This window comes from Lepidochelys kempii, chromosome 23, assembly GCF_965140265.1.
Source record: "Lepidochelys kempii isolate rLepKem1 chromosome 23, rLepKem1.hap2, whole genome shotgun sequence".
NCBI lineage: Eukaryota > Metazoa > Chordata > Testudines > Cheloniidae > Lepidochelys > Lepidochelys kempii.
In genome coordinates, this window is record NC_133278.1 from 1,488,509 (window position 1) to 1,511,402 (window position 22,894).

General features: G+C 68.0%; 2 protein-coding genes across 3 annotated transcripts; one reads left to right on the forward strand and one right to left on the reverse strand.

The window, feature by feature from the left end:
* The first annotated feature begins 1,145 nt into the window (after positions 1 to 1,145).
* Positions 1,146 to 15,747, forward strand: ITPKC (inositol-trisphosphate 3-kinase C). The gene is made up of 7 exons (XM_073322345.1): positions 1,146 to 1,250; positions 8,946 to 9,045; positions 9,215 to 9,428; positions 9,953 to 10,157; positions 11,531 to 11,632; positions 12,791 to 12,862; positions 13,591 to 15,747. The coding sequence occupies exons 1-7, from the start codon at positions 1,221 to 1,223 to the stop codon at positions 13,792 to 13,794; spliced, it is 927 nt and encodes a 308-aa protein (XP_073178446.1). The 5' UTR covers positions 1,146 to 1,220; the 3' UTR covers positions 13,795 to 15,747.
* Positions 15,737 to 22,590, reverse strand: ACTMAP (actin maturation protease). 2 transcript variants are annotated; one of them, XM_073322343.1, is made up of 6 exons: positions 22,153 to 22,590; positions 20,842 to 20,910; positions 19,435 to 19,559; positions 18,053 to 18,182; positions 17,439 to 17,509; positions 15,737 to 16,871 (listed from the first exon to the last, which is right to left on the reverse strand). In XM_073322343.1, the coding sequence occupies exons 1-6, from the start codon at positions 22,338 to 22,340 to the stop codon at positions 16,504 to 16,506; spliced, it is 951 nt and encodes a 316-aa protein (XP_073178444.1). In that variant the 5' UTR covers positions 22,341 to 22,590; the 3' UTR covers positions 15,737 to 16,503. The 2 variants fall into 2 exon arrangements, with proteins under 2 accessions (XP_073178444.1, XP_073178445.1); XM_073322344.1 differs by lacking the exons at positions 20,842 to 20,910; positions 22,153 to 22,590 and adding an exon at positions 20,940 to 20,976.
* Between the last annotated feature and the right edge of the window lie 304 nt (positions 22,591 to 22,894).

The window sequence follows — 22,894 nt, forward strand, 5'->3', positions numbered from 1 at the left end:
CCAGTGGTGAGAGCAGGGGGCTGGGAGCCAGGACTCCTGGGTTCCTTTCCAGGCACTGGGAGGGGAGTGGGGTCCAGTGGTGAGAGCAGGGGGCTGGGAGCCAGGACTCCTGGGTTCCTTTCCAGGCACTGGGAGGGGAGTGGGGTCCAGTGGTGAGAGCAGGGGCCTGGGAGCAGGACTCCTGGGTTCTGTTCCAGGCACTGGGAGGGGAGTGGGGTCCAGTGGTGAGAGCAGGGGGCTGGGAGCAGGACTCCTGGCTTGCAGCCGGCTGTCTCACACCTCCCGAGGAGGACAGGCTGTCTCGCTGGTATTTCCCGCGCTGGCCTTGGTCTGGGGACAGCCAGGGCATGTTTGTGTTCTTGTCTCCCGGGCGGATGCAGGACAGCGTGTGCCTGTCGGGGAGAGGCTGCGGGCACCTGCTCTCCCTTCCCCAGAGCCTGGGCGCGGAGGAACCCTGCCCTTTGAGCCCGGAAACGGGGGTAAATGCCCTGTGTTGGCCGGGTCTGCTGTTTGCCCCAGGGCAGAGGGGAGCTCATTGGGGTTGTGGGGGGGGGGGCGCACAGGTGAAGTAACCAGCCCCCCCCCCACATACTCCGACAGGAACCCACAGCCGCTGGCACCCACGTGTGGGCTTTAAAAATACGCTGCAGCAAAAATCCCCACGGGGCGGATGGGGGCAATGAATCCTGCCCCCACGCTGGGGCATTTAAACAGAGCTCTGGGAGGTCGGGTCTCCGTGGGGCTGGGCGCTGCACAGGCCCCAGTGGAGATCAGCCTCCCCACCCCACAACGGACACAGCCAGACAGTCCCTGTCCCGAAGGGCCCCCTCTCTGACCAGACATTAGATGGGGAAACTGAGTCTGGCCGCAGGAACTGGCCCGAGGTCACACAGCTGGTCCGGGGCCGAGCCAGGACTTAAACCCAGGTGTCCCGTATCCCAGCCCTGCCCCTTCCCCACTAGCTCCTGCCCCCCACTCCCCAATGGGGTGGGCTTAGCACCCCGGGGGGCTGCCTCCTGCCTGCGCCAGGGCCTGTCTCCTGCTGCTGTCATGGAAAATTCTTTGCCAGCTGGCCTGGTTGCTTGGCAACCCCCTGGCATCGTCACCCCCCCGCCTCCCCGCCGAGGTTTGGATGCCAGCCAGCGGGGAGGGCTCAGGCAGCATCAGAAAGACGGAGGTGGCGCAAAGGGGAAGCGTGGAGCCGTGGGGCTGGCAGGGCCATGAAGCAGCGGGACAGGAGCCCCTATCGGGTAAGTACCCACGGGGCGCCCGGGGCAGGGGTGACAAAGCGGGACACTCTGGGTTTTTTTTGGGGGGGGGGAAGAGGTATCTGTATAAGACAAACCCCCGAATAGCAGGATGTGGGGTTACATGAGGTGGGTCCAAGGCTTGGCCCTCGGGGTGTCAGTCCCCAGCTGCCGGGGGCAGGAAGGGGGATCCCGTGGGGTTCCGTGCCTCAGCTTCCCCAGGTGGGCATGAGGGGGGCTGACCCAGCTCCCAGGGGCTCCGGGACACGGAAAGGTTACTGGGCACCTCGACCGCCAGCCTGGGGACCCAGAACAAACCTCGCTCCAGGGACACCCCCCAAGCAAGACAGCTCTGTCCTCGTCTGGCAGTCACAGAACCCAGGCGTCCGGGCTCCCTGCTCGAACCACTAACTCCCGCCGCCCCTCCCCCTGGCAGGGATAGAACCCAGGCGTCCGGGCTCCCAGCCCCACTCTCTCCTCCCAGTGCGGGGGGGAGAACCCAGCCGTGGGGCCCTTTTATCTAGAGGACAATGGTTCCCCGGCATGTTGTCATGGTGACTTGTCCCGGGCGGGCGCTGGGCTTTGTCTAGCCGTGGGGCAGGGGGGACTCCAGAGCCCCCCCACATTGGCTGCCTGCCCAGGGGCCAGGCGGGGGGGGGGCTGCTTGCGGATGCCCCTGGCGGCTCAGCTCTGCCCCCTGCCCGACGACTCCACAGCACGGCCGGGGACCCCCCACCAATGACTGCCCCACTGCCCCTCCCCAGAGAGCTGGGGGGGCTCTGCCCCACAGAGGCAGAGAGAGGGGTCGTGCCAGGTATTCAGTGCAGAATTAGGAGAGCCTCCCTGCTCTAACCACTAGACCCCACTCCCCTCACAGAACTGGGAGAGAACCCAGGAGTCCTGGCCCCCAGTCCTCCTGCTCTAACCACTAGACCCCACTCCCCTCCCAGAGCTGGGAGAGAACCCAGGAGTCCTGACTCCCAGCCCCCCTGCTCTAATCACTAGACCCCACTCCCCAAGCTGGGGAGTGAACCCAGGTGTCCTGGGTCCTGGGATGAGCAGAAGTTCTCGAGTGCTGTTACCCTGTGGTGCCCTTTGCCCGTGTGTGGTCCTTGGCCCCGGCTCGCTTGCAGCCCCTGGGGGGACGTGTGAGCTGAAAGCTGCCAACTGGTCACCACGAGCCAAGGCCCCCGAGCCCTGCCCAGCACCCGGCCCGACTCCCAGCCTTTGGGGTGAGGGTGGCGGGAGCCCACAGGCCCTTCGTGGCATGAATGCACCTGCAGCTGATGGCAAATCCCCCCCCCCCCCGCCACTGGCGGGTTAAACCCTCTTGTTTCCCTTGGGAGGGTGGGCGCTGTGGGGGGGGGGTCGCTGGGCCACGGGGGAGCTGGGGGCGGATGGGGTTGGCCCCTCTAGCCCTCTGTGCTCTGCCAGTGTGGAATAAATACCCCCCACTGCCCCTGTGTGTGGCCACTGCCCCGGCCAGGCGCGTATGCCCGGAGGGCTGCCCCATGGCCTGTGTGCCGAGCCCCCAGGGCCCTGGCTGTCGGGTGTGAGCCGCGGTTTTCCGTGCCTGAAAGGGGCTCTCGGAACTGCCTGGAAACGGGGCGTCTCAGGTCGGGTGTGATTGGGGAAGGAGCCTGGGGCCTAGCGGTTCAGAGCTGGACTCCCGGGTTCTGTTCCCACACCCTTCGGGGGCCTCGGCCGCCCCTCTGAGCCTCGCAGACGTCCCGGCATCCACCCTTGCACCCTCGCTCTGAGGCAGGCTGATGCTGGTGCCAGGGCGTTGTTTGCAGCTTGCTAATTAGCAGATGGGGAAACTGAGTCATAGGGCGGCAGTGACTTGCCCAAAGTCATGCAGGAAGACAGCGCAGAACCAGATCTCCTGGGTTCCAGCCCGGGTCTTCCACAAGGCCGGCCTCCCTGGGCCACGAGTTCAGCCTGAGGCTGCTTGTGGAAGATTGGCCCTGCTCTGTGCCTCAGTGTCCCCCCTCCCCCCCCCCCCCGGCCCAGCACCTGGCCGATGCTCCCTGTGGGGCGGGGGGCTTTACGGGGTTTAGGAAGGGGAACAGGAAATGGGCCGAGATGCTGAGTGTTGATAGCACCTGCCCCCCTCCCCCCCCAGCAGTCATGTGCAGAGCTGACAAACCTGTCGGGGTGGAAACCCTGACCTGCCCCAGCCTCCGCTTTCCCATGACAAATCTCTGACTCCCTGCCCTGCCCCCTGACGCCACCCAGACGCGGGGCGGGACGGGGCAGGTAGACTGGGCTGCGGCTGGGGTTGTACAGTTACGGGATGGGGCAGCTCGCGATGGGGATTTGAGATCCAGCGAAAACCAGCCTCCCGAGAGGGGGATCCTCTAAAAGCTGCTTTCCTGGGTAAGTGAGACCCAGCCGTGGAGCTGTGAGCGCGGGAGTGAGGGGCAAGGAGAACCTCAATGTCCTGTCCAAGATGGGGCCCTGTCGTGCTGGGCGCTGCCCAGACCCCGGCCGAGATCAGGGCCCCGTCGCGCTGGGCGCTGCCCAGACCCCGGCCAAGATCAGGGCCCCGTCGGGCTGGGCACTGCCCAGATCCCGGCCGAGATCGGGCCCCGTCGTGCTGGGCGCTGCCCAGACCCCGGCCAAGATCAGGGCCCCGTCGGGCCGGGCACTGCCCAGATCCCGGCCGAGATCGGGCCCCGTCGTGCTGGGCGCTGCCCAGACCCCGGCCGAGAACAGGGCCCCGTCGGGCCGGGCGCTGCCCAGATCCCGGCCGAGATCAGGGCCCCGTCGGGCTGGGCGCTGGCCAGACCCCGGCCGAGAACAGGGCCCCGTCACGCCGGGCGCTGCCCAGACCCCGGCCGAGATCAGGGCCCCGTCGCGCCGGGCGCTGCCCAGACCCCGGCCGAGATCAGGGCCCCGTCGGGCCGGGCGCTGCCCAGACCCCGGCCGAGATCAGGGCCCCGTCGGGCCGGGCGCTGCCCAGACCCCGGCCGAGATCAGGGCCCCGTCAGGCCGGGCGCTGCCCAGACCCCGACCGAGATCAGGGCCCCGTCACGCCGGGCGCTGCCCAGACCCCGGCCGAGATCAGGCCCCGTCACGCCGGGCGCTGCCCAGACCCCGGCCGAGATCAGGGCCCCGTCGGGCCGGGCGCTGCCCAGACCCCGGCCGAGATCAGGCCCCGTCACGCCGGGCGCTGCCCAGACCCCGGCCGAGATCAGGGCCCGTCAGGCCGGGCGCTGCCCAGACCCCGGCCGAGATCAGGGCCCCGTCGCGCTGGGCGCTGCCCAGACCCCGGCCGAGATCAGGGCCCCGTCGCACCCACCCAAAGCAACAAAGGGCAGGTTGTTCTCCTCAGGTCACTGCTGGGGGAGATGCAAGGAGTTGCCCAGGACCGCCCCATACATCAGTGGCAGAGCCAGGAGTCCTAACTCCAGTCCCATGCTCTCGCCGCTGGCCCAGGCTCCCCCATGGGCTGCAGCCAGGCCAACCTGTTACAAATCTTTGGCTCTCCATGCCCCCCCCCCGGCTCTGTTGTGGCTCAGCCCTGATCACGCCAGCAGGTTTCTGCTCCTCGCGCAGAGTCAGCAAGAAACCGCGAGGCGCTTGTGATGGAAAATGTGTGTCAGGCCAGGGCTGGAGCGGGGGGAAGTTCTCTGGGTGAAACGCTGAGCGGGGCGGGGGGCGGGAGTTTCTGCTGAAAGGCTGAAACTGGTGCAGCCGGGAGCTGGTTTGGTGACAAAGGCTGAGGCTCATGGCTGTGTTGTGTTCTTGAAACCCCTAGAACCCAGGAGTCCTGGCTCCCAGCCCCCCCTAACCACTAGCCCCCACTCCCCTCCCAGAGCTGGGGACAGAACCCAGGAGTCCTGGCTCCCAGCCCCCCCCAACCACTAGCCCCCACTCCCCTCCCAGAGCTGGGGACAGAACCCAGGAGTCCTGGCTCCCAGCCCCCTCTAACCACTAGCCCCCACTCCCCTCCCAGATCCAGGGATAGAACCCAGGAGTCCTGGCTCCCAGCCCCCCCCAACCACTAGCCCCCACTCCCCTCCCAGAGCTGGGGACAGAACCCAGGAGTCCTGGCTCCCAGCCCCCCCTAACCACTAGCCCCCACTCCCCTCCCAGATCCAGGGATAGAACCCAGGAGTCCTGGCTCCCAGCCCCTCCCAACCACTAGCCCCCACTCCCCTCCCAGATCCAGGGATAGAACCCAGGAGTCCTGGCTCCCAGCCCCCCCTAACCACTAGCCCCCACTCCCCTCCCAGATCCAGGGATAGAACCCAGGAGTCCTGGCTCCCAGCCCCCCCTAACCACTAGCCCCCACTCCCCTCCCAGATCCAGGGATAGAACCCAGGAGTCCTGGCTCCCAGCCCCCCCTAACCACTAGCCCCCACTCCCCTCCCAGATCCAGGGATAGAACCCAGGAGTCCTGGCTCCCAGCCCCTCCCAACCACTAGCCCCCACTCCCCTCCCAGATCCAGGGATAGAACCCAGGAATCCTGGCTCCCAGCCCCTCCCAACCACTAGCCCCCACTCCCCTCCCAGATCCAGGGATAGAACCCAGGAGTCCTGGCTCCCAGCCCCCCCCAACCACTAGCCCCCACTCCCCTCCCAGATCCAGGGATAGAACCCAGGAGTCCTGGCTCCCAGCCCCCCCTAACCACTAGCCCCCACTCCCCTCCCAGATCCAGGGATAGAACCCAGGAGTCCTGGCTCCCAGCCCCCCCCAACCACTAGCCCCCACTCCCCTCCCAGAGCTGGGGACAGAACCCAGGAGTCCTGGCTCCCAGCCCCCCCTAACCACTAGCCCCCACTCCCCTCCCAGATCCAGGGATAGAACCCAGGAGTCCTGGCTCCCAGCCCCTCCCAACCACTAGCCCCCACTCCCCTCCCAGATCCAGGGATAGAACCCAGGAGTCCTGGCTCCCAGCCCCCCCTAACCACTAGCCCCCACTCCCCTCCCAGATCCAGGGATAGAACCCAGGAGTCCTGGCTCCCAGCCCCCCCTAACCACTAGCCCCCACTCCCCTCCCAGATCCAGGGATAGAACCCAGGAGTCCTGGCTCCCAGCCCCCCCTAACCACTAGCCCCCACTCCCCTCCCAGATCCAGGGATAGAACCCAGGAGTCCTGGCTCCCAGCCCCTCCCAACCACTAGCCCCCACTCCCCTCCCAGATCCAGGGATAGAACCCAGGAGTCCTGGCTCCCAGCCCCTCCCAACCACTAGCCCCCACTCCCCTCCCAGATCCAGGGATAGAACCCAGGAGTCCTGGCTCCCAGCCCCCCCCAACCACTAGCCCCCACTCCCCTCCCAGATCCAGGGATAGAACCCAGGAGTCCTGGCTCCCAGCCCCCCCCAACCACTAGCCCCCACTCCCCTCCCAGATCCAGGGATAGAACCCAGGAGTCCTGGCTCCCAGCCCCCCCTAACCACTAGCCCCCACTCCCCTCCCAGATCCAGGGATAGAACCCAGGAGTCCTGGCTCCCAGCCCCCCCCAACCACTAGCCCCCACTCCCCTCCCAGAGCTGGGGACAGAACCCAGGAGTCCTGGCTCCCAGCCCCCCCTAACCACTAGCCCCCACTCCCCTCCCAGATCCAGGGATAGAACCCAGGAGTCCTGGCTCCCAGCCCCTCCCAACCACTAGCCCCCACTCCCCTCCCAGATCCAGGGATAGAACCCAGGAGTCCTGGCTCCCAGCCCCCCCTAACCACTAGCCCCCACTCCCCTCCCAGATCCAGGGATAGAACCCAGGAGTCCTGGCTCCCAGCCCCCCCTAACCACTAGCCCCCACTCCCCTCCCAGATCCAGGGATAGAACCCAGGAGTCCTGGCTCCCAGCCCCCCCTAACCACTAGCCCCCACTCCCCTCCCAGATCCAGGGATAGAACCCAGGAGTCCTGGCTCCCAGCCCCTCCCAACCACTAGCCCCCACTCCCCTCCCAGATCCAGGGATAGAACCCAGGAGTCCTGGCTCCCAGCCCCTCCCAACCACTAGCCCCCACTCCCCTCCCAGATCCAGGGATAGAACCCAGGAGTCCTGGCTCCCAGCCCCCCCCAACCACTAGCCCCCACTCCCCTCCCAGATCCAGGGATAGAACCCAGGAGTCCTGGCTCCCAGCCCCCCCTAACCACTAGCCCCCACTCCCCTCCCAGATCCAGGGATAGAACCCAGGAGTCCTGGCTCCCAGCCCCTCCCAACCACTAGCCCCCACTCCCCTCCCAGATCCAGGGATAGAACCCAGGAGTCCTGGCTCCCAGCCCCCCCTAACCACTAGCCCCCACTCCCCTCCCAGATCCAGGGATAGAACCCAGGAGTCCTGGCTCCCAGCCCCCCCTAACCACTAGCCCCCACTCCCCTCCCAGATCCAGGGATAGAACCCAGGAGTCCTGGCTCCCAGCCCCCCCTAACCACTAGCCCCCACTCCCCTCCCAGATCCAGGGATAGAACCCAGGAGTCCTGGCTCCCAGCCCCTCCCAACCACTAGCCCCCACTCCCCTCCCAGATCCAGGGATAGAACCCAGGAGTCCTGGCTCCCAGCCCCTCCCAACCACTAGCCCCCACTCCCCTCCCAGATCCAGGGATAGAACCCAGGAGTCCTGGCTCCCAGACACGAGGCCTGCATGGGCTCGTCCCTCAGAGGGACCCGGAGCTGCTGGTGACTGAGCCCCCTCTGCAGGGGCCATGGGGTGGGGTGGCCTTGGCCTGGCCCTCCCGACTCCTGTCCCTGATCAGAGGGGACAGCCCGGGGGGCCATTCCCAGCAGCCCCATAACGAGCTGGTGCCAGCAGGTGACAGGGATTCTCCGCCCCCCCTCGTGTAATTAACGCGGGCGCGACCTGTGCCCTGGGTGAAAGTCCAGGCGGGGGGCGGGAACGGGGACTCTGCTCCGCGCCAGGCGGAGGTGACATGCCAGCGTCTCGGCGTGGGGCAGCGCCCGCAAGCAGCTGCTGTCCTCGGCGGCCCCCAGCCCCGCCCGCCACCGGCTCCGGGCACCCGGCAGTGAGCAGGGAGCAGACCCAGCTGCACTGGGCCGATGCGGGATGGTGCAGTGCCACAGGTGGGAGGGGAGCTGCCCCGGGGTTGGGGAGGGCGCGTGTGTGTCTGGGGGAGGCGCCGAGGGCCCGGGCGAGCTTCTGAACCAGCTGCATAGATGGAGTCAGATTGGCCCCCCCTTGTAGGGCGTGTGGTGTGGGGGCTGGGAGCCAGGACTCCTGGGTTCTCTCCCAGGGGAGTGGGGGCTGGTGGTTAGAGCCGGGCAGCTGGGAGCCTGGACTCCTGGGTCCTGTCCTGGCTCTGGGAGGGGAGTCTAGTGGTTAGAGCAGGGGTTGGGGGAGGAGTCACTCCCTTTTCGTTCTCTTCCCAAATCTGCCGCTGACACTCTGGGGGACCTTGGACAAGTCAGGCCTCAGTTTCCCCGTCTGTAACATGGGGAGAACAATCCTTCCCATGCGCTGTGTGGGGCAGGGACTGCCTGTCCCTCGGGGTCTGGGCAGCGCCCGGCCTGACGGGGCCCTGATCTCGGCCGAATGGCTGGAAAGCGCCGGTCACACGTTGGGGGCCTTGAACACGCGCGGTCTGTGCAGCACCTGGCATGGGGGGGCAGGGGGGGTGATCTCAGTTGGGTCCTCTAGCAGGGACCCTCCTACAGTAGGGGGGGCACTGCCGGGTCCCCTGCTGCGGGTGCCCGGGCACTGACTCCCTCCCTGCCTTTCTCTCTAGAACAAGCCGTGGAAGAAACTCAAGAGCATGGTCCACTGGTCGCCTTTCGTCGTGTCCTTCAAGAAGCGCTACCCCTGGGTGCAGCTGGCCGGCCATGCGGGTGAGAGGGGCCGTGGGAACAGGGCCACGAGGGGAGGGGCCGTGGCTCTGCTGGGGGGTGCAGCCAGCCCCGAGGGTGGCTGGGTGAAGGCAGCGCTGTGTGCCCAGCGGGCATGGGCCGGGCGTGTCCGGGCTCCCCTGACACCAGCCGTCCCCTCCCTCCCCGGCAGGGAATTTCAAAGCCGGCGACTACGGGCGGATCCTGAAGAAGTTCTGCCCGTGTGAGCAGCAAAGCCTGGAGCGCCTCATGGGGGACTCGCTGCGCCCCCACGTGCCCGCCTACTTCGGGCTGGCGCAGCGGGACGGCGAGTGCTACAACCAGATGGAGGATCTGCTGGCCAACTTCGAGACACCCTCCCTCATGGACTGCAAGATGGGGGTCAGGTGAGAGCCCAGAGGGGGCACAGGCAAGCCGGCTCAGCGAGGGGCAGCAGGGAGAGAACCCAGGAGTCCTGGCTCCCAGCCCCCTCCACTCTGACCACCAGCCCCCACTCCCCTCCCAGAGCCAGGGATGGAACCCAGGAGTCCTGGCTCCCAGCCCCCTCCACTCTGACCACCAGCCCCCACTCCCCTCCCAGAGCTGGGAGAGAACCCAGGAGTCCTGGCTCCCAGCCCCCCTGCTCTGACCACCAGCCCCCACTCCCCTCCCAGAGCCAGGGATGGAACCCAGGAGTCCTGGCTCCCAGCCCCCCTGCTCTGACCACCAGCCCCCACTCCCCTCCCAGAGCCAGGGATGGAACCCAGGAGTCCTGGCTCCCAGCCCCCTGCTCTGACCACCAGCCCCCACCGCCGGGGTAGAACCCAGGAGCCCTGCGCTGGGAGCGCCAGACCCCAGGAGCCCCGGGCCGGCCGAGGCCGAGGCCATGGGGTGGGCGCCCCCAGCTGATCCCCGCTCTGCCCCCCCGCAGGACGTACCTGGAGGAGGAGTTGGAGCAGGCCCGGCAGCGGCCCCGGCTGCGCCGCGACATGTACGAGAAGATGGTGGCGGTGGAGCCGGGGGCGCCCACGCCCGAGGAGCACGCCCAGCGCGCCGTGCTCAAGCCCCGTTACATGCAGTGGAGGGAGTCGCTCAGCTCCACCGCCACGCTGGGCTTCCGCATCGAGGGCATCAAGGTGGGGCCACGGGCCGGGGCGGAGCAGGCCTGGCTGGGGGGTCACATCTGGCTGGGGCAGAGCGGGCCTGGCTGGGGGGCCACATCTGGCTGGGGGGGGAGCGGGCCTGGCTGGGGGGCCACATCTGGCTGGGGCAGAGCGGGCCTGGCTGGGGCGGAGCAGGCCTGGCTGGGGGGGTCACATCTTGCTGGGGGGGGAGCGGGCCTCGCTGGGGGGTCACATCTGGCTGGGGCAGAGTGGGCCTGGCTGGGGCGGAGCAGGCCTGGCTGGGGGGCCACATCTGGCTGGGGCAGAGCGGGCCTGGCTGGGGGGCCACATCTGGCTGGGGGGGCCACATCTGGCTGGGGCAGAGCGGGCCTGGCTGGGGCAGAGCGGGCCTGGCTGGGGGGCCACATCTGGCTGGGGCAGAGCGGGCCTGGCTGGGGTGGAGCAGGCCTGGCTGGGGGGTCACATCTTGCTGGGGGGGGAGCGGGCCTCACTGGGGGGTCACATCTGGCTGGGGCAGAGCGGGCCTGGCTGGGGCGGAGCAGGCCTGGCTGGGGGGCCACATCTGGCTGGGGGGAGGAGCAGGCCTGGCTGGGGGGCCACATCTGGCTGGGGCAGAGCGGGCCTGGCTGGGGCGGAGCAGGCCTGGCTGGGGGGGTCACATCTTGCTGGGGGGGGAGCGGGCCTCGCTGGGGGGTCACATCTGGCTGGGGCAGAGCGGGCCTGGCTGGGGCGGAGCAGGCCTGGCTGGGGGGCCACATCTGGCTGGGGCAGAGCGGGCCTGGCTGGGGGGCCACATCTGGCTGGGGGGGCCACATCTGGCTGGGGCAGAGCGGGCCTGGCTGGGGCAGAGCGGGCCTGGCTGGGGGGGCACATCTGGCTGGGGGGAGGAGCAGGCCTGGCTGGGGGGTCACATCTTGCTGGGGAGAGGAGCGGGCCTGGCTGGGGGGCCACATCTGGCTGGGGTGGAGCAGGCCTGGCTGGGGGGGTCACATCTGGCTGGGGGGGGAGCGGGCCTGGCTGGGGGGGGAGCGGGCCTGGCTGGGGGGTTACATCTGGCTGGGGGGAGGAGCAGGCCTGGCTGGGGGGTCACATCTTGCTGGGGGGAGGAGCGGGCCTGGCTGGGGGGGAGCAGGCCTGGCTGGGGGGGTCACATCTGGCTGGGGGGGCAGCAGGCCTGGCTGGGGCGGAGCAGGCCTGGCTGCAGCAGGGGAGGGGGGTCATGTCCACCTCTGGGAGGGGAAGGTGGAGCAGGGGCGTCTGGCTCTGGGGAGGGGAGATCACGTCCGGCTGGGGCAGGGCTGGCTGTGTGGGGAGTGGGTCTGAGTGGGGCAGGTGCGTCCCGCGCAGCCTCCCAGGCCCCGGCTGACGGGTCCCTGTGTCCCCAGAAAGCCGACGGCACCTGCAGCACCAACTTCAAGAAGACGCGGCTGCCCGAGCAGGTGATGCAGGCGCTGGGCGACTTTGTGGACGGCGACAGAACCATCCTGGTGAGGGGCTGGGCTCCCCGTAGGTGCCGCATGGCCCAGAGCTTGGGCTTTTCGCTGCCGGAATGCGGCCACCTCTGGGGCACGACACAGCGGCTGGCGGAGATCTGCGCGGCTTTTGTTTCAACTGCGGGCGGCAGCACAGCGCCCTCTAGGGCAGCTCTGATTGCCTGGGGAGACCCCACCCCGCTCCCTGCCCCACAACCCCCCCAGGGCCAGCCCTGCCTGCCAGGGGAGAGCCCTCTGCTGAGCCCCCAGCCCCCCCAGCGCCACCCTGGGGCCAGCCCTGCCTGCCAGGGGAGAGCCCCCTGCTGAGCCCCCAGCGCCCCCCAGCGCCCCCCTGGGGCCAGCCCTGCCTGCCAGGGGAGAGCCCCCTGCTGAGCCCCCAGCCCCCCCAGCGCCCCCCAGCGCCACCCTGGGGCCAGCCCTGCCTGCCAGGGGAGAGCCCCCTGCTGAGCCACCAGCCCCCCCAGTGCCACCCTGGGGCCAGCCCTGCCTGCTAGGGGAGAGCCCCCTGCTGAGCCCCCAGCCCCCCCAGCGCCACCCTGGGGCCAGCCCTGCCTGCTAGGGGAGCATGCCCCCTGCTGAGCCCCCAGCCCCCCCAGCGCCACCCTGGGGCCAGCCCTGCCTGCCAGGGGAGAGCCCCCTGCTGAGCCCCCAGCCCCCCCAGCGCCACCCTGGGGCCAGCCCTGCCTGCCAGGGGAGAGCCCCCTGCTGAGCCCCCAGCCCCCCCAGCCCCCCCACCCCCCCAGCGCCACCCTGGGGCCAGCCCTGCCTGCTAGGGGAGAGCCCCCTGCTGAGCCCCCAGCCCCCCCAGCGCCACCCTGGGGCCAGCCCTGCCTGCCAGGGGAGCACGCCCCCTGCTGAGCCCCCAGCCCCCCCAGCGCCCCCCAGCGCCCCCCTGGGGCCAGCCCATGCCTGCCAGGGGAGAGCCCCCTGCTGAGCCCCCAGCCCCCCCAGGGGGCGCCCCTGGGGCCAGCCCTGCCTGCCGGGGAGGGCGCCCCCTGTTGAATTGCCGGTGCCAGTCCTTGCCGATCGGGCCAGCCCCGTTCCCCTCCCTGCCGGGGCCCAGACCGGCTGCACCTGGCTGGCGCTCGGGGCAGCTGGGTGGATCCCGTGGTGCCCTCGGCCTCACCTGCCCACCCCCCTCTTCCTCTCCAGGCCACCTACCTGGGCCGCTTGGAGGAGCTGCGGGCAGCGCTGGAGCAGTCCGAGGTCTTCAAGACCCACGAGGTAGGTTCTGGCTGGGTGGGGGCCGGGGGGGAGACGCTCCCTGCTGAGCGGGTGGCCCAGCCAGTGGCCCTCGCCCTGTGGGTCTGGGCACACGCGCCAGGGTGCAGGGTCTGTTCGCCTGCCCACTGGCAACCCCAGGTCCCTAGGAAGCGACACTTGTTTGTCTCTCCTCTGGCCCCGCCTGGATGCGCTGGGTTCTGTAGCAGCCTCCTCCTGTGGCTCCCAGAGCAATGAATGGACCCAGGAGTCCTGGCTCCCAGCCCCCCTGCTCTAACCACTAGACCCCACTCCCCTCTCAGAGCTGGGGCGAGAACGCAGGAGTCCTGGCTCCCAGCCCCCTGCTCAAACCACTAGACCCCACTCCTCTCCCAGAGCTGGGGCGAGAACGCAGGAGTCCTGGCTCCCAGCCCCCCTGCTCTAACCACTAGACCCCACTCCCCTCTCAGAGCTGGGGCGAGAACGCAGGAGTCCTGGCTCCCAGCCCCCCTGCTCTAACCACTAGACCCCACTCCCCTCTCAGAGCTGGGGAGAGAACCCAGGAGTCCTGGCTCCCAGCCCCCCTGCTCTAACCACTAGACCCCACTCCCCTCCCAGAGCTGGGGAGAGAACCCAGGAGTCCCGGTTCCCAGCTCTGCTCTAACCACTCCCCTTCTAGAGCCGGGGAAGGAACCCAGGATCCTGGCTCCAAGCCCCCTTGCTCACTGAGCTCTGTGTTTGCCCCCTGACAGGTGGTGGGGAGCTCTTTGCTTTTCGTCCATGACCGGACGGGGCTGGCCAAGGTCTGGATGATCGACTTCGGAAAGATGGTGCCGCTGGCCGGGGGCCAGACGCTGACGCACCGGCTGCCGTGGGTGGAGGGGAACCGAGAGGACGGCTACCTCTGGGGGCTGGACAATCTCATCGCCATCTTCAGCACCATGGTGCAGAACTGAGCCGGGCACCGGCAGGGCCTGGGCCGGCGCACTGGGGACACCTGGCACCGGCTCTGTGCAATAGACGGGCACTGCCGTGCGGTGCCCTCCCTGCCTCTTATTTATACAGCCAGATATGCTACAGCCCCGCTCGGAGCTGGGGCCCGTCGCGCCCCGTCTGCCTGTGCCCGCTTCCATCGGCTGACGGCCCCGCGCCGGGGAGGACACCTGCAGGGCCTGGCCCGTCGCACAGATGCGATGGGACCTGTTTTACAGCAGCCAGCGGGAAGGGCTGAGACCTGGTCCCGTCTCGGAGCGGAGCCCTTTCCCGCTCAGTGGCTCGTTCTGCGGCCCAGGGAACCCTGGGAAGGCCGAGGCTGAGACGGGAGACACCAGCCTTTCGGCGGGCACAGGGGCAGCGATCCTGCACTCCGGGCGACGCCGGCCGAAGCGGAACCGAACCAAAGGAGGCTTGGATCCTCTGGGCCCCTCTCCTGTTCACGGCCCATTTTCCTGCAGCCCTGCGTAATTTCGCAGGTGGGTCCGGTTCCCGCCCCTGCTGGTATCAGACCCTGCCCCACCACTGGGCGGCTCCACGGGACCTGATCTGCAGGGAGCTGCCCATTAATGTTGGGTTAAATTCAAGACACTTTAAAAGACTTTTTGGCAACTCGGGGGTTGAAGCATAGTGACTGGGCTCTGAGGTGACCCCCCAGGCGGCAGGGTGTCCCCCAGCTGCGGCTGCGGGGTTCTCACCCCTTCCCCTGAAGCATTTGTGGCCCTGCTGGAGGGTCGGAACTGGCTGGCCATTTCCACCCCCGGCGCTTTGCTCTTACCGGCCCGTCCGTTTGGCTGTGCAAAGGAGCCTCGTGCTGGCCCCTCTGGCCTGGGAACAGGCTGGCTGGGAACTGAGAACGCGGACTTACTGCCAAGCTTGCACCACGCCCACGGGGAGCTCAGGGGGCCTGTGGCTGAGTCTGGCCTAGCCCGGGGCGGTTTTCCTGGAGGCTGGAGAGTTGTGTGGCTCTGTGCTGAGGTGAGCCTGGCTGGAAAGCTCAGTCCGGCTTTACAGGGGTCTCGGCCGTTTGAGAACCAGCTGGGACGCTGCCTCCTCTGCCAGCTTCGTGTGGTTCTCCTAGCCCAGCCTTGGGCTCGCCACGGGCTCTTGCCCTTCGTGCAGGGTGCTGGCACGGCCAGCCGCAGGCCAGCTCTCCGCCAGGCTCCCGGCTCGGCTCGCACATCTGCAGAGGCGGATGCACAAGGGCCCGAGTGAGGCACCTGGTTTCCTCTGGCTCTGCCGCTCCCTCGGTGCCTCGTTTCCCGTGTGCTCGCCGCACGTCTGCGTGAGCATCTCACGGGCAGAGCCAACCCCCTGAAACACGGAGGGGGCCAGGGAGTCGCCTCCACCTGCACCAGCTTCAAGCCTGGCCAGTCTGGGGAGCGTTTCCCAAGGCCCCAGCGACGAGTGGATTCGGGAGCCCGGGCTTCACGAGGCCCGACCCTACTGGAAGAGACGATCCGTCTCTGGCTTCTGTGCCAAGGGCACGGCCAGTAGCTGCCTGAGCCGTGGCCGCTCTGCAGGGAGCTGCTCAGACCTCCAGCCCCTGCCGGTGGCGGGGAAGCGTCACTGGGTTCAGCTCTGGCTGTGAGCAGGGATTCACTGCACCCTGGAGCTAATGGGGGCAGGTGGGCGCGGTTCATGGGACCGTCCTGCTCCCCGCTGGCTCGGGCTCAGGAGCGCAGCGTGTAGCCAGCTGGGCATTCGCTCCAGTCCCTTGAGTGCTGCCCAGTAACCAGCGGGAACGGGCCCCTCAGGATCCCTCCCACAGTGTTGTCCCTGGCCCAGGCCTCTGCGTGGGGCTCTGCCACCCCTCTGGAGACGGGAACGCGGTGCTGGGGCCAAGGGACAATGGCCAGGCCTCTGGGACTGGAACCTGTCACAATAAACAGAACCTGCCCGTGGTGGAAACCAAACAGCCTTTGTCTTTAATGCAGGTTTGCTGGGCGTGGTTCAGAGTTCCCAAGTTAGGTGTATGACAGCAGCTCTAGAGACCATCAGGCCGGGTGCTGCCCAGACCCCGGCTGAGATCAGGGTCCCTTCGGGCCGGGTGCTGCCCAGACCCCGGCCGAGATCGGGGCCCCGTCGGGCCGGGCGCTGCACCAGTCCTGACTGAGAGCCAGTCCCTGCTCTCAAGAGCTAACAGTGGTGGGTGGCAGACAGGAAGCGTTAAGTTATTTTCAGAGCCGGCCACAAGTACCTGCCGTTTCCTGGCGCCGTGGCCCCAAACCAGAAATCTGGGACATTCTGAGAAGCTCACTGGGGGAAGAGCAGCAGCTCCTCTGGAGAGGGCCTGAAATAGCTGCTCCTCCCCCACGGCCACAGCCCGGCGGGCATCGGCGCTTCCTGCGGCACAGGGAAAAGGGGCCGGGGCCACACCCGGCACTTTAACCCCAGCGGCTCTCTCCTCGGTGCGCCTGACTATTATATGCCCTGCCCCTCCCCGTGCACCGCTCTGCAAAGGAGGGCAGGAACATCAGCCCCATTTTGCAGAGGGGAAACTGAGGCACGGAGAGGGGAAGCGCGGCAGAGCCAGGCCCCCCGAGTCCCAGATCAGTGCTCCACCCACTGGGCCCTGCTGTCCCTGGTAGCATGGGCGGGCCCAAGGGATGCAGGGAGTTTGCAGCAGGCGGGCGCTGTGCCGTCTCCTCTGCCCGCTGCTCCAGTGGCTCTTAGCGCTCGGCAGCAGGGGGCGGCCCGGCTGGCTGGGGCAGGGCGCTCTGTGTGGTCCTTGGGCACAGCAGCACCGTCTTGCCGCAGAGCCCCGCCTTGACGCCGCCCGCGGGCACCACGTAGACCTTGCCGTCGCCCGCCCGCTTGGGGCAGAAGTCCATCAGCTGGGCGTTGCTCTCGTGCGCCTGCCGGTAATTCCACAGCTGGGGGCGCCAGCTCTTGCCCTGCTTGGAGAGCAGGTAGGTCTCCAGCACGTCCTCCGGGGCGGGCGGGGGGCAGGCCGGGCCGGGGCGGAAGAGGCCGGGGATCTGCTCGTCCTCCTGGCAGGCCGGACTGAGGGCGCCGTCCCGGAGGCCCAGCAGGAGTCCTGCAGGGGGAGAGGAGCTAGCCAGTCTCCCCAGGGCAGTCCTGTGCTGGGAATCGCAGCCGCAGGGTCCTGTCTGGGCAGCCTCGCCACGCCCCTGGGATCACTGGGCCAGTGCCGGGGGCAGCCCCCCAGGACAGGTCCCTGGGAGCCACTGTTGGCACAGCTCTGCAGGCTGGCCCCGTGCCCGGCCCGCTGCCGCCCCCTTGGGGCGAGTCTTGGAAATGCAGCCAGGCCAACTCACCCTCCTGGTTTCTTTCTCCCTGTGCCCAGGCGTAGGCGTAGGAAGCCCGGCTCTGATCGGGGCTGTCCCCACGCCCCAGCCTTAGGAGCCTGTTTTTCCCCACGGCGGCTGGGCAGCCCCAGCTCCAGATGCTGGGAGCTCCAGGCCCTCCCATGGGGGAAGTTTGGGGGTGGACCAGGGCGGGGCGCTGCGGCCGCAGGGATAATAAGCTCACTCCCCACCCTGGGAGCTGCCCGGGAACAGGGCAAAGGGCCTGAGCAGGACGGGTCCAAGCCCCGTTCGCCGCAGCCCCAGAAGCCGCCCCCGCCCGTGCAGCCAGGACATACCTGAGACGACGGCCCAGTGGGCTTTGTAGCCGCGTCTCCTGCAAGGCTCGTGGTTGGAGTCCTCGTCGTAGCTGGGGTGGCCATTAAGGTTTGCCAAGGGGGCTGTGGCAGGCCGGCTGGCAAGGAAGGGGCACGTGGGGCGAGAAGGCTGCCCCACCTCTGGGCACCCGGCTCCTGCCCCTGGAGAAGTGCCCTCCCCAGCAAGCACTGACTGGGCACACATGGGGTGGCTAAACCCCTCCAACCAGAGAAGGGCTGGAGCTTTAAAACTGCTGCTGTCTGAACCTGCTGGCTCTAGACACCACCCCAATGGCTGCCTCGAAAGGGCGGGGCATGGGGGAGGTAGGTGTGGGGGGGCATTTAACTACTGGGAGGGAGAAGGCACCTGCCCCACATTCATCCCCCGCCCCCGCTGCAGCCGGGAAGAGGAGACGTGAGAGTTGGTGGCCACATCCCACCCCAGAAGTGGCTGCATCTGCCTCTAAAATGACACCACCAGACCTGCTCTACAGGGGTATCAGAACTGCGCCAGCCCTGCCCATGCGTACAGGCTGCAGTGCGGAGCCCAGCATGGACGGGACACCCCAAGGGGTCGCTGCGCATGGGAAGGATACGGCAGTAGCAGGGGGCAGCCAGCGGTCAGATGGCGAAGGATCCTGCCCCGGTTCTCTCCCTCCAGACCTCCCGAAAGCAGCTCGGCCTGGCACTGGAACACCTCCTCGGCCAGCTGGGCCATGTCAGCCGCTGGGATGGGCAGAGACAGGGATTAGAGCTGCCCCGAGGCCCACCCCCGTCAGCGCAGCCTGCGCTCGGAGCGTGTCCCTGGCTTCCTGCTCCCCCTGAGCAGCGCTCCGATGGCACGCGGGGGAACCACACTGCCGGGGGCAAGCGACCCGACAGGGGGACAACCAAGGGCTCTGCAACCTAGCAAAGGTCTAACACGACCCAGTGGCTGGAGGCGAAGCTAGACGAATTCAGACAGGAAATGGCACAGATTTGTAACGGGGAGGAGAATGAACTATTGAAACGATTTCCCGGGGGCCGTGGCGGGCTCTCCATCACGGGAGCGGTTTAAATCAAGATGGGCTGTTTTTCAGGAAGCTCCTGTTCACACAGGAGCCAATTCAGGGAAGGCCCGTGGCCCATGTTCTACAGGCGGTCGAACCAGCTGCTCACAATGGTCTCTGCCAGCCTGAGACTCGATGGATCAGCGAGAACACATAGCGCCGGCCCCACGGCATTTATACAGGCCGGGCTCACTGTGGCCTGCACTCAGGATTTTATCAGCAGCCTGACGATAGCCGCTGTTTTTCCTCACAAACCCCAACTCCCGGAGTCCCGGGATTCCACAAAGTCCTCAGCTTTCCCTGCTGGCTGTGGAGAAGATCTGGGAAGTATGAGCCTGAAAGGCTCCAAAAGTGAATCCCCAGCCCAGCTGCTCAGTACATGCTCATGATCTTGGACCACTCAGGGCCAGCATTAGCGAGGCTCCCGCTGCCTGCCCCGGCTCCCAGAGGATCCTCGTGCCTCGGACAGAAACCTCCAAGTGCTCGCTCCTCGTGGGAAATTAACAGCCCGGCTGTGGGGTTCTTTCCCTAAATCAAGGATCTTGCAAGTTTTCAAGAAAACTCATCCCGCTGGGGGGACAGAGGTGGGAGCTGAGGCTGTGCAGAGACCAGGGTTCAGCGAATAAGGCTGGAAGGGCCAATGCGACCATCGAGTCTGACCTCCCGTCCAGCACAGGCTGTTCCACATCACCCAGCCCCCCCTGCACCGAGCCCTTCCAGGAAGGCGTCCGGTCCCCAGCAACGCTCTAGGGGCCAGAGACTGAACTCCGGCAAGGCAGGAGCAAGGCCCTCATGCCCTGCGCTATGTACCGCCTCTGGGCACTTCCTCACACAGTCACAACCCAGACTGGCCTTTGGAGGGTCCCGCCAGCACCTATGGCCTAGTGCAGGGAGGGAGTTTTTAACCCCCACCGCAACCAGTCACCGACCTGAGAACATTTCTCCCTGGGCAGTGTAGCCTCTCTCCAATGCCACCTGCATGATCCTCTCCAGGGAGACGTCCTGGGACAGACTGAGGAGGGAGCCCGCCATCCACAGCGCCACCAGCCCGCACCTACAGGGGCAGAGACAAGAGACAATGCAGGGAGCCTGGGTCCCACGGGCTGAGCTCGGCCAGTCCCCCTGCCAGGGTGCCGGGTTCAGAGACAGGTATTTCTCCGCGAGCCTTGGAACGCTTCCCTGGGTTCCTGTGTCCTTTGGCCTCTTCCCCCTCGGCATTCCCAGCCTCCCTACGGTTTTTGCCTCCCTTGCAGCCTGGGGTACGTGTCACCGGCTGGGCTCATCTGGGCACGTCTCACTGAGTCGATTCCCTGCCATCGCAGCGGCCTGGGGCAGCGGTGGCACCTCGGTGGCTCCTGTTCCTTGCCTGGGCTCACTGGAGCTTAGCCCCTGAGGACTGAAATGTTTTGCTCTAACTCAACTCTCTGGGCTCAGCACATAGGTAACCAGGTGAGACTGAAGGGCCTGGGCCACCCAGGAGATCAGGTGACATGAGCGAACGGGCCGTCTGGCCACAGATGCTAGCTCCAGCAAGGCCTTCGCTCCTCCAGGGGAGTGGGGTACGGCTCACTGAGGTGTGGCTCACCCCCAGGCTGGGGTTTGGGGGAGCAGCCTGGGGGCACCTGTTTAAGATGGAAAAGGCCAGGCGTGGGGGTTTTAAAGGCAGATCCCGAGTCGGACGTTAGGTTTAGACCAACTCGTCCGACCTTGTGCTACCTCCTCACCATCCTTTTCCCTCCGACGTGGCGAGTAACGCTCCCCAGGCCCTTTGCGCTCTCACCCGCCACTCGGGCAGAGCTCCCCGTAAACATCTGCCTGGCTCCCTCCTCGGCCTCCTGCACCTGCCGGGAAACACTCCTTTGCCGGGACGCCTCCAACAGATTTCACAGCGGTTAGGCTGCTGGTGGGAGGAGATCCCTGCCCACCCTGCTGAGTGGTACGGCCTCCTTGTTTCCCGGTGCTCCCTGTCCGTCTCCACTGGCTGGCTTGTCTCTTAGACCTAGATTGCAGGTCTCTGGGGCGGGGACTGTCTTTTGGGAGGTTTATACAGCACCAAGCACAATGGGGGCCGGGTCCACGGCTGGGCTTCCCAGGCGCGACCATAATACAGCCGCTGGCTCCCTGCTCAGCGCCAGGCTGGCCACCCCTATGCTCCCTCCGATGCACAGGACAAAAGAGCTCTTGGCAACTCCTTGGGAGGGACCAAGCAGGGGAAGCTGTAGATCCATGGGACTGAGACCCCTGCCCCAGGCCCCTGGGTGGGTCCAGCCCCCGGGTAGAGCCACCCCCTCCCCATCACACTCAGCTGCCAGAGAGATAGTGCTCGCAATACTCACTGGGGCCCCTCTTGGATTAAGGAAGGCACCGCCCTGTTGTAGAGGAGCCACTTGAGACACCCGCTGAAGCTGGAAGACAGAACCAAAGAAACACTCACTGGCCATTCGCCGTCCAGCGCCCGCTCGCCAGCACGTTCTTCTCTGCATAATTAATGAGACGATCTCGTCTCCTCCCAGAGCGCTTTGGGAGAACGGACTTCAGCTGCTGCTGGGACTGCGGCTACCTCTGGGCTGGGATGCGGCTGCTGTCTGATGGCCAGGTGGCAAGGCCCCACTGAGGGACAGGAAGTGGCCCAAGGTCCTGGACCCAGGGGGCACCGCAGAGGGAATTTAGGGAGGCAAAAGGAACTCAGCTCAGCTGGGGCCGGGCCAGGACACTGGGGTTCACCGCACCTGGACCTCGGGGCGAAGAGCAGAGCCTAGGAACTCGGTGTTACGTCTCATTTGAATTGCGGGCACCTCCAGCACCACAGAGACCTGGGCTGCCACCCTGGGGGTTAGGGTCGGGGCTGACTGTGAGGGGAGAGCGCCCCCTGCCGAGCCCCCCGCCCCACAGCGCCCCACGGGGCCAGCCCTGCCTGCCGGGGGAGAGCGCCCCCTGCCGACCCCCCCGCCCCACAGCGCCCCCTAGCGCCCCACGGGGCCAGCCCCGCCTGCCGGGGGAGAGCGCCCCCTGCCGACCCCCCCGCCCCACAGCGCCCCCTGCTGACCCCCCCGCCCCACAGCGCCCCCTAGCGCCCCACGGGGCCAGCCCTGCCTGCCGGGGGAGAGCGCCCCCTGCCGAGCCCCCCGCCCCACAGCGCCCCCTGCTGACCCCCCCGCCCCACAGCGCCCCCTAGCGCCCCACGGGGCCAGCCCTGCCTGCCGGGGGAGAGCGCCCCCTGCCGACCCCCCCGCCCCACAGCGCCCCCTGCCGAGCCCCCTGCCCCACAGCGCCCCCTGCCGAGCCCCCTGCCCCACAGCGCCCCCTGCTGAGCCCCCCTGCCCCGCTCCCTGTCCCACAGCGCCCCCTAGCGCCCCACGGGGCCAGCCCTGCCTGCCGGGGGAGAGCGCCCCCTGCCGACCCCCCCGCCCCACAGCGCCCCCTAGCGCCCCACGGGGCCAGCCCTGCCTGCTGGGGGAGAGCGCCCCCTGCCGACCCCCCCGCCCCACAGCGCCCCCTGCCGACCCCCCGCCCCGCTCCCCGCCCCACAGCGCCCCCTAGCGCCCCACGGGGCCAGCCCCGCCTGCCCGGTGACAGCGCCCCCTGCCGACCCCCCGCCCCGCTCCCCGCCCCACAGCGCCCCCTGGGTTCTCCCGGCGCGGCCCGACCTGGGTTTCCGGCGGCTCAGCAGCTCCCGGAGCTCGTCTCCGCTGCGCGGCGCCGGGGCCGCCTGGAGGAACTTGGCCCCGTGGGGGGGCAGCGGCCTGGGGGGGGGCGGGGGGGGCGGGGGTGGGGGAGGGGCAGGGCCCTGCCGGGGGGCGGGAGGGGGAGGGGGCAGCCCCCCCCTGTGGGCCATTCCCACCCTGGCTCCTGGGGGGGCAGCAGGGGGTCAAAGGGCGCAGACTAGAACCAAGGTCACTGGGGCATGGGTGAGAGGTCAGGGGTCAGGTCGCGGGGGTCAGGGGTCAGCGCGGGGGCGTGGCGCGTGGCCTGGCGGGGTCGGAGGTCATGGGGCGGTCGGAGGGCCCCGCCCGCTTCGCGAGCCGCTCCTGCCCCTCGTAAAATGGCGGCCGCCGGCCGCGGCTGGGTGAGTCTGGTCACGTGATCGGATACCAGCCACCCGCTACCCGCCTCTCTGCCCCCCGTTGCGGGTCCTGTGACAAAGGCCGCCAATCAAATGTGGTAACGGCGGTTACTGACAGCTGCTCTCAGCCACTGGCCGGCTCTTGTGAGGAAGGCGGGAACTGCCGAGCGGAACACCCAATCCGAATGCGAATTGCCCTAGGGAGCGGGATAAAGACGGAGCACCGCCTTCTGATTGGTCGTTTTAGAAGCCGTGACACGGCTTTGATTGGCCTCCCGGGCACGAGGCCGTAGCCCGTTCATTGGCCGGGGAAGGCGAGACGCCCT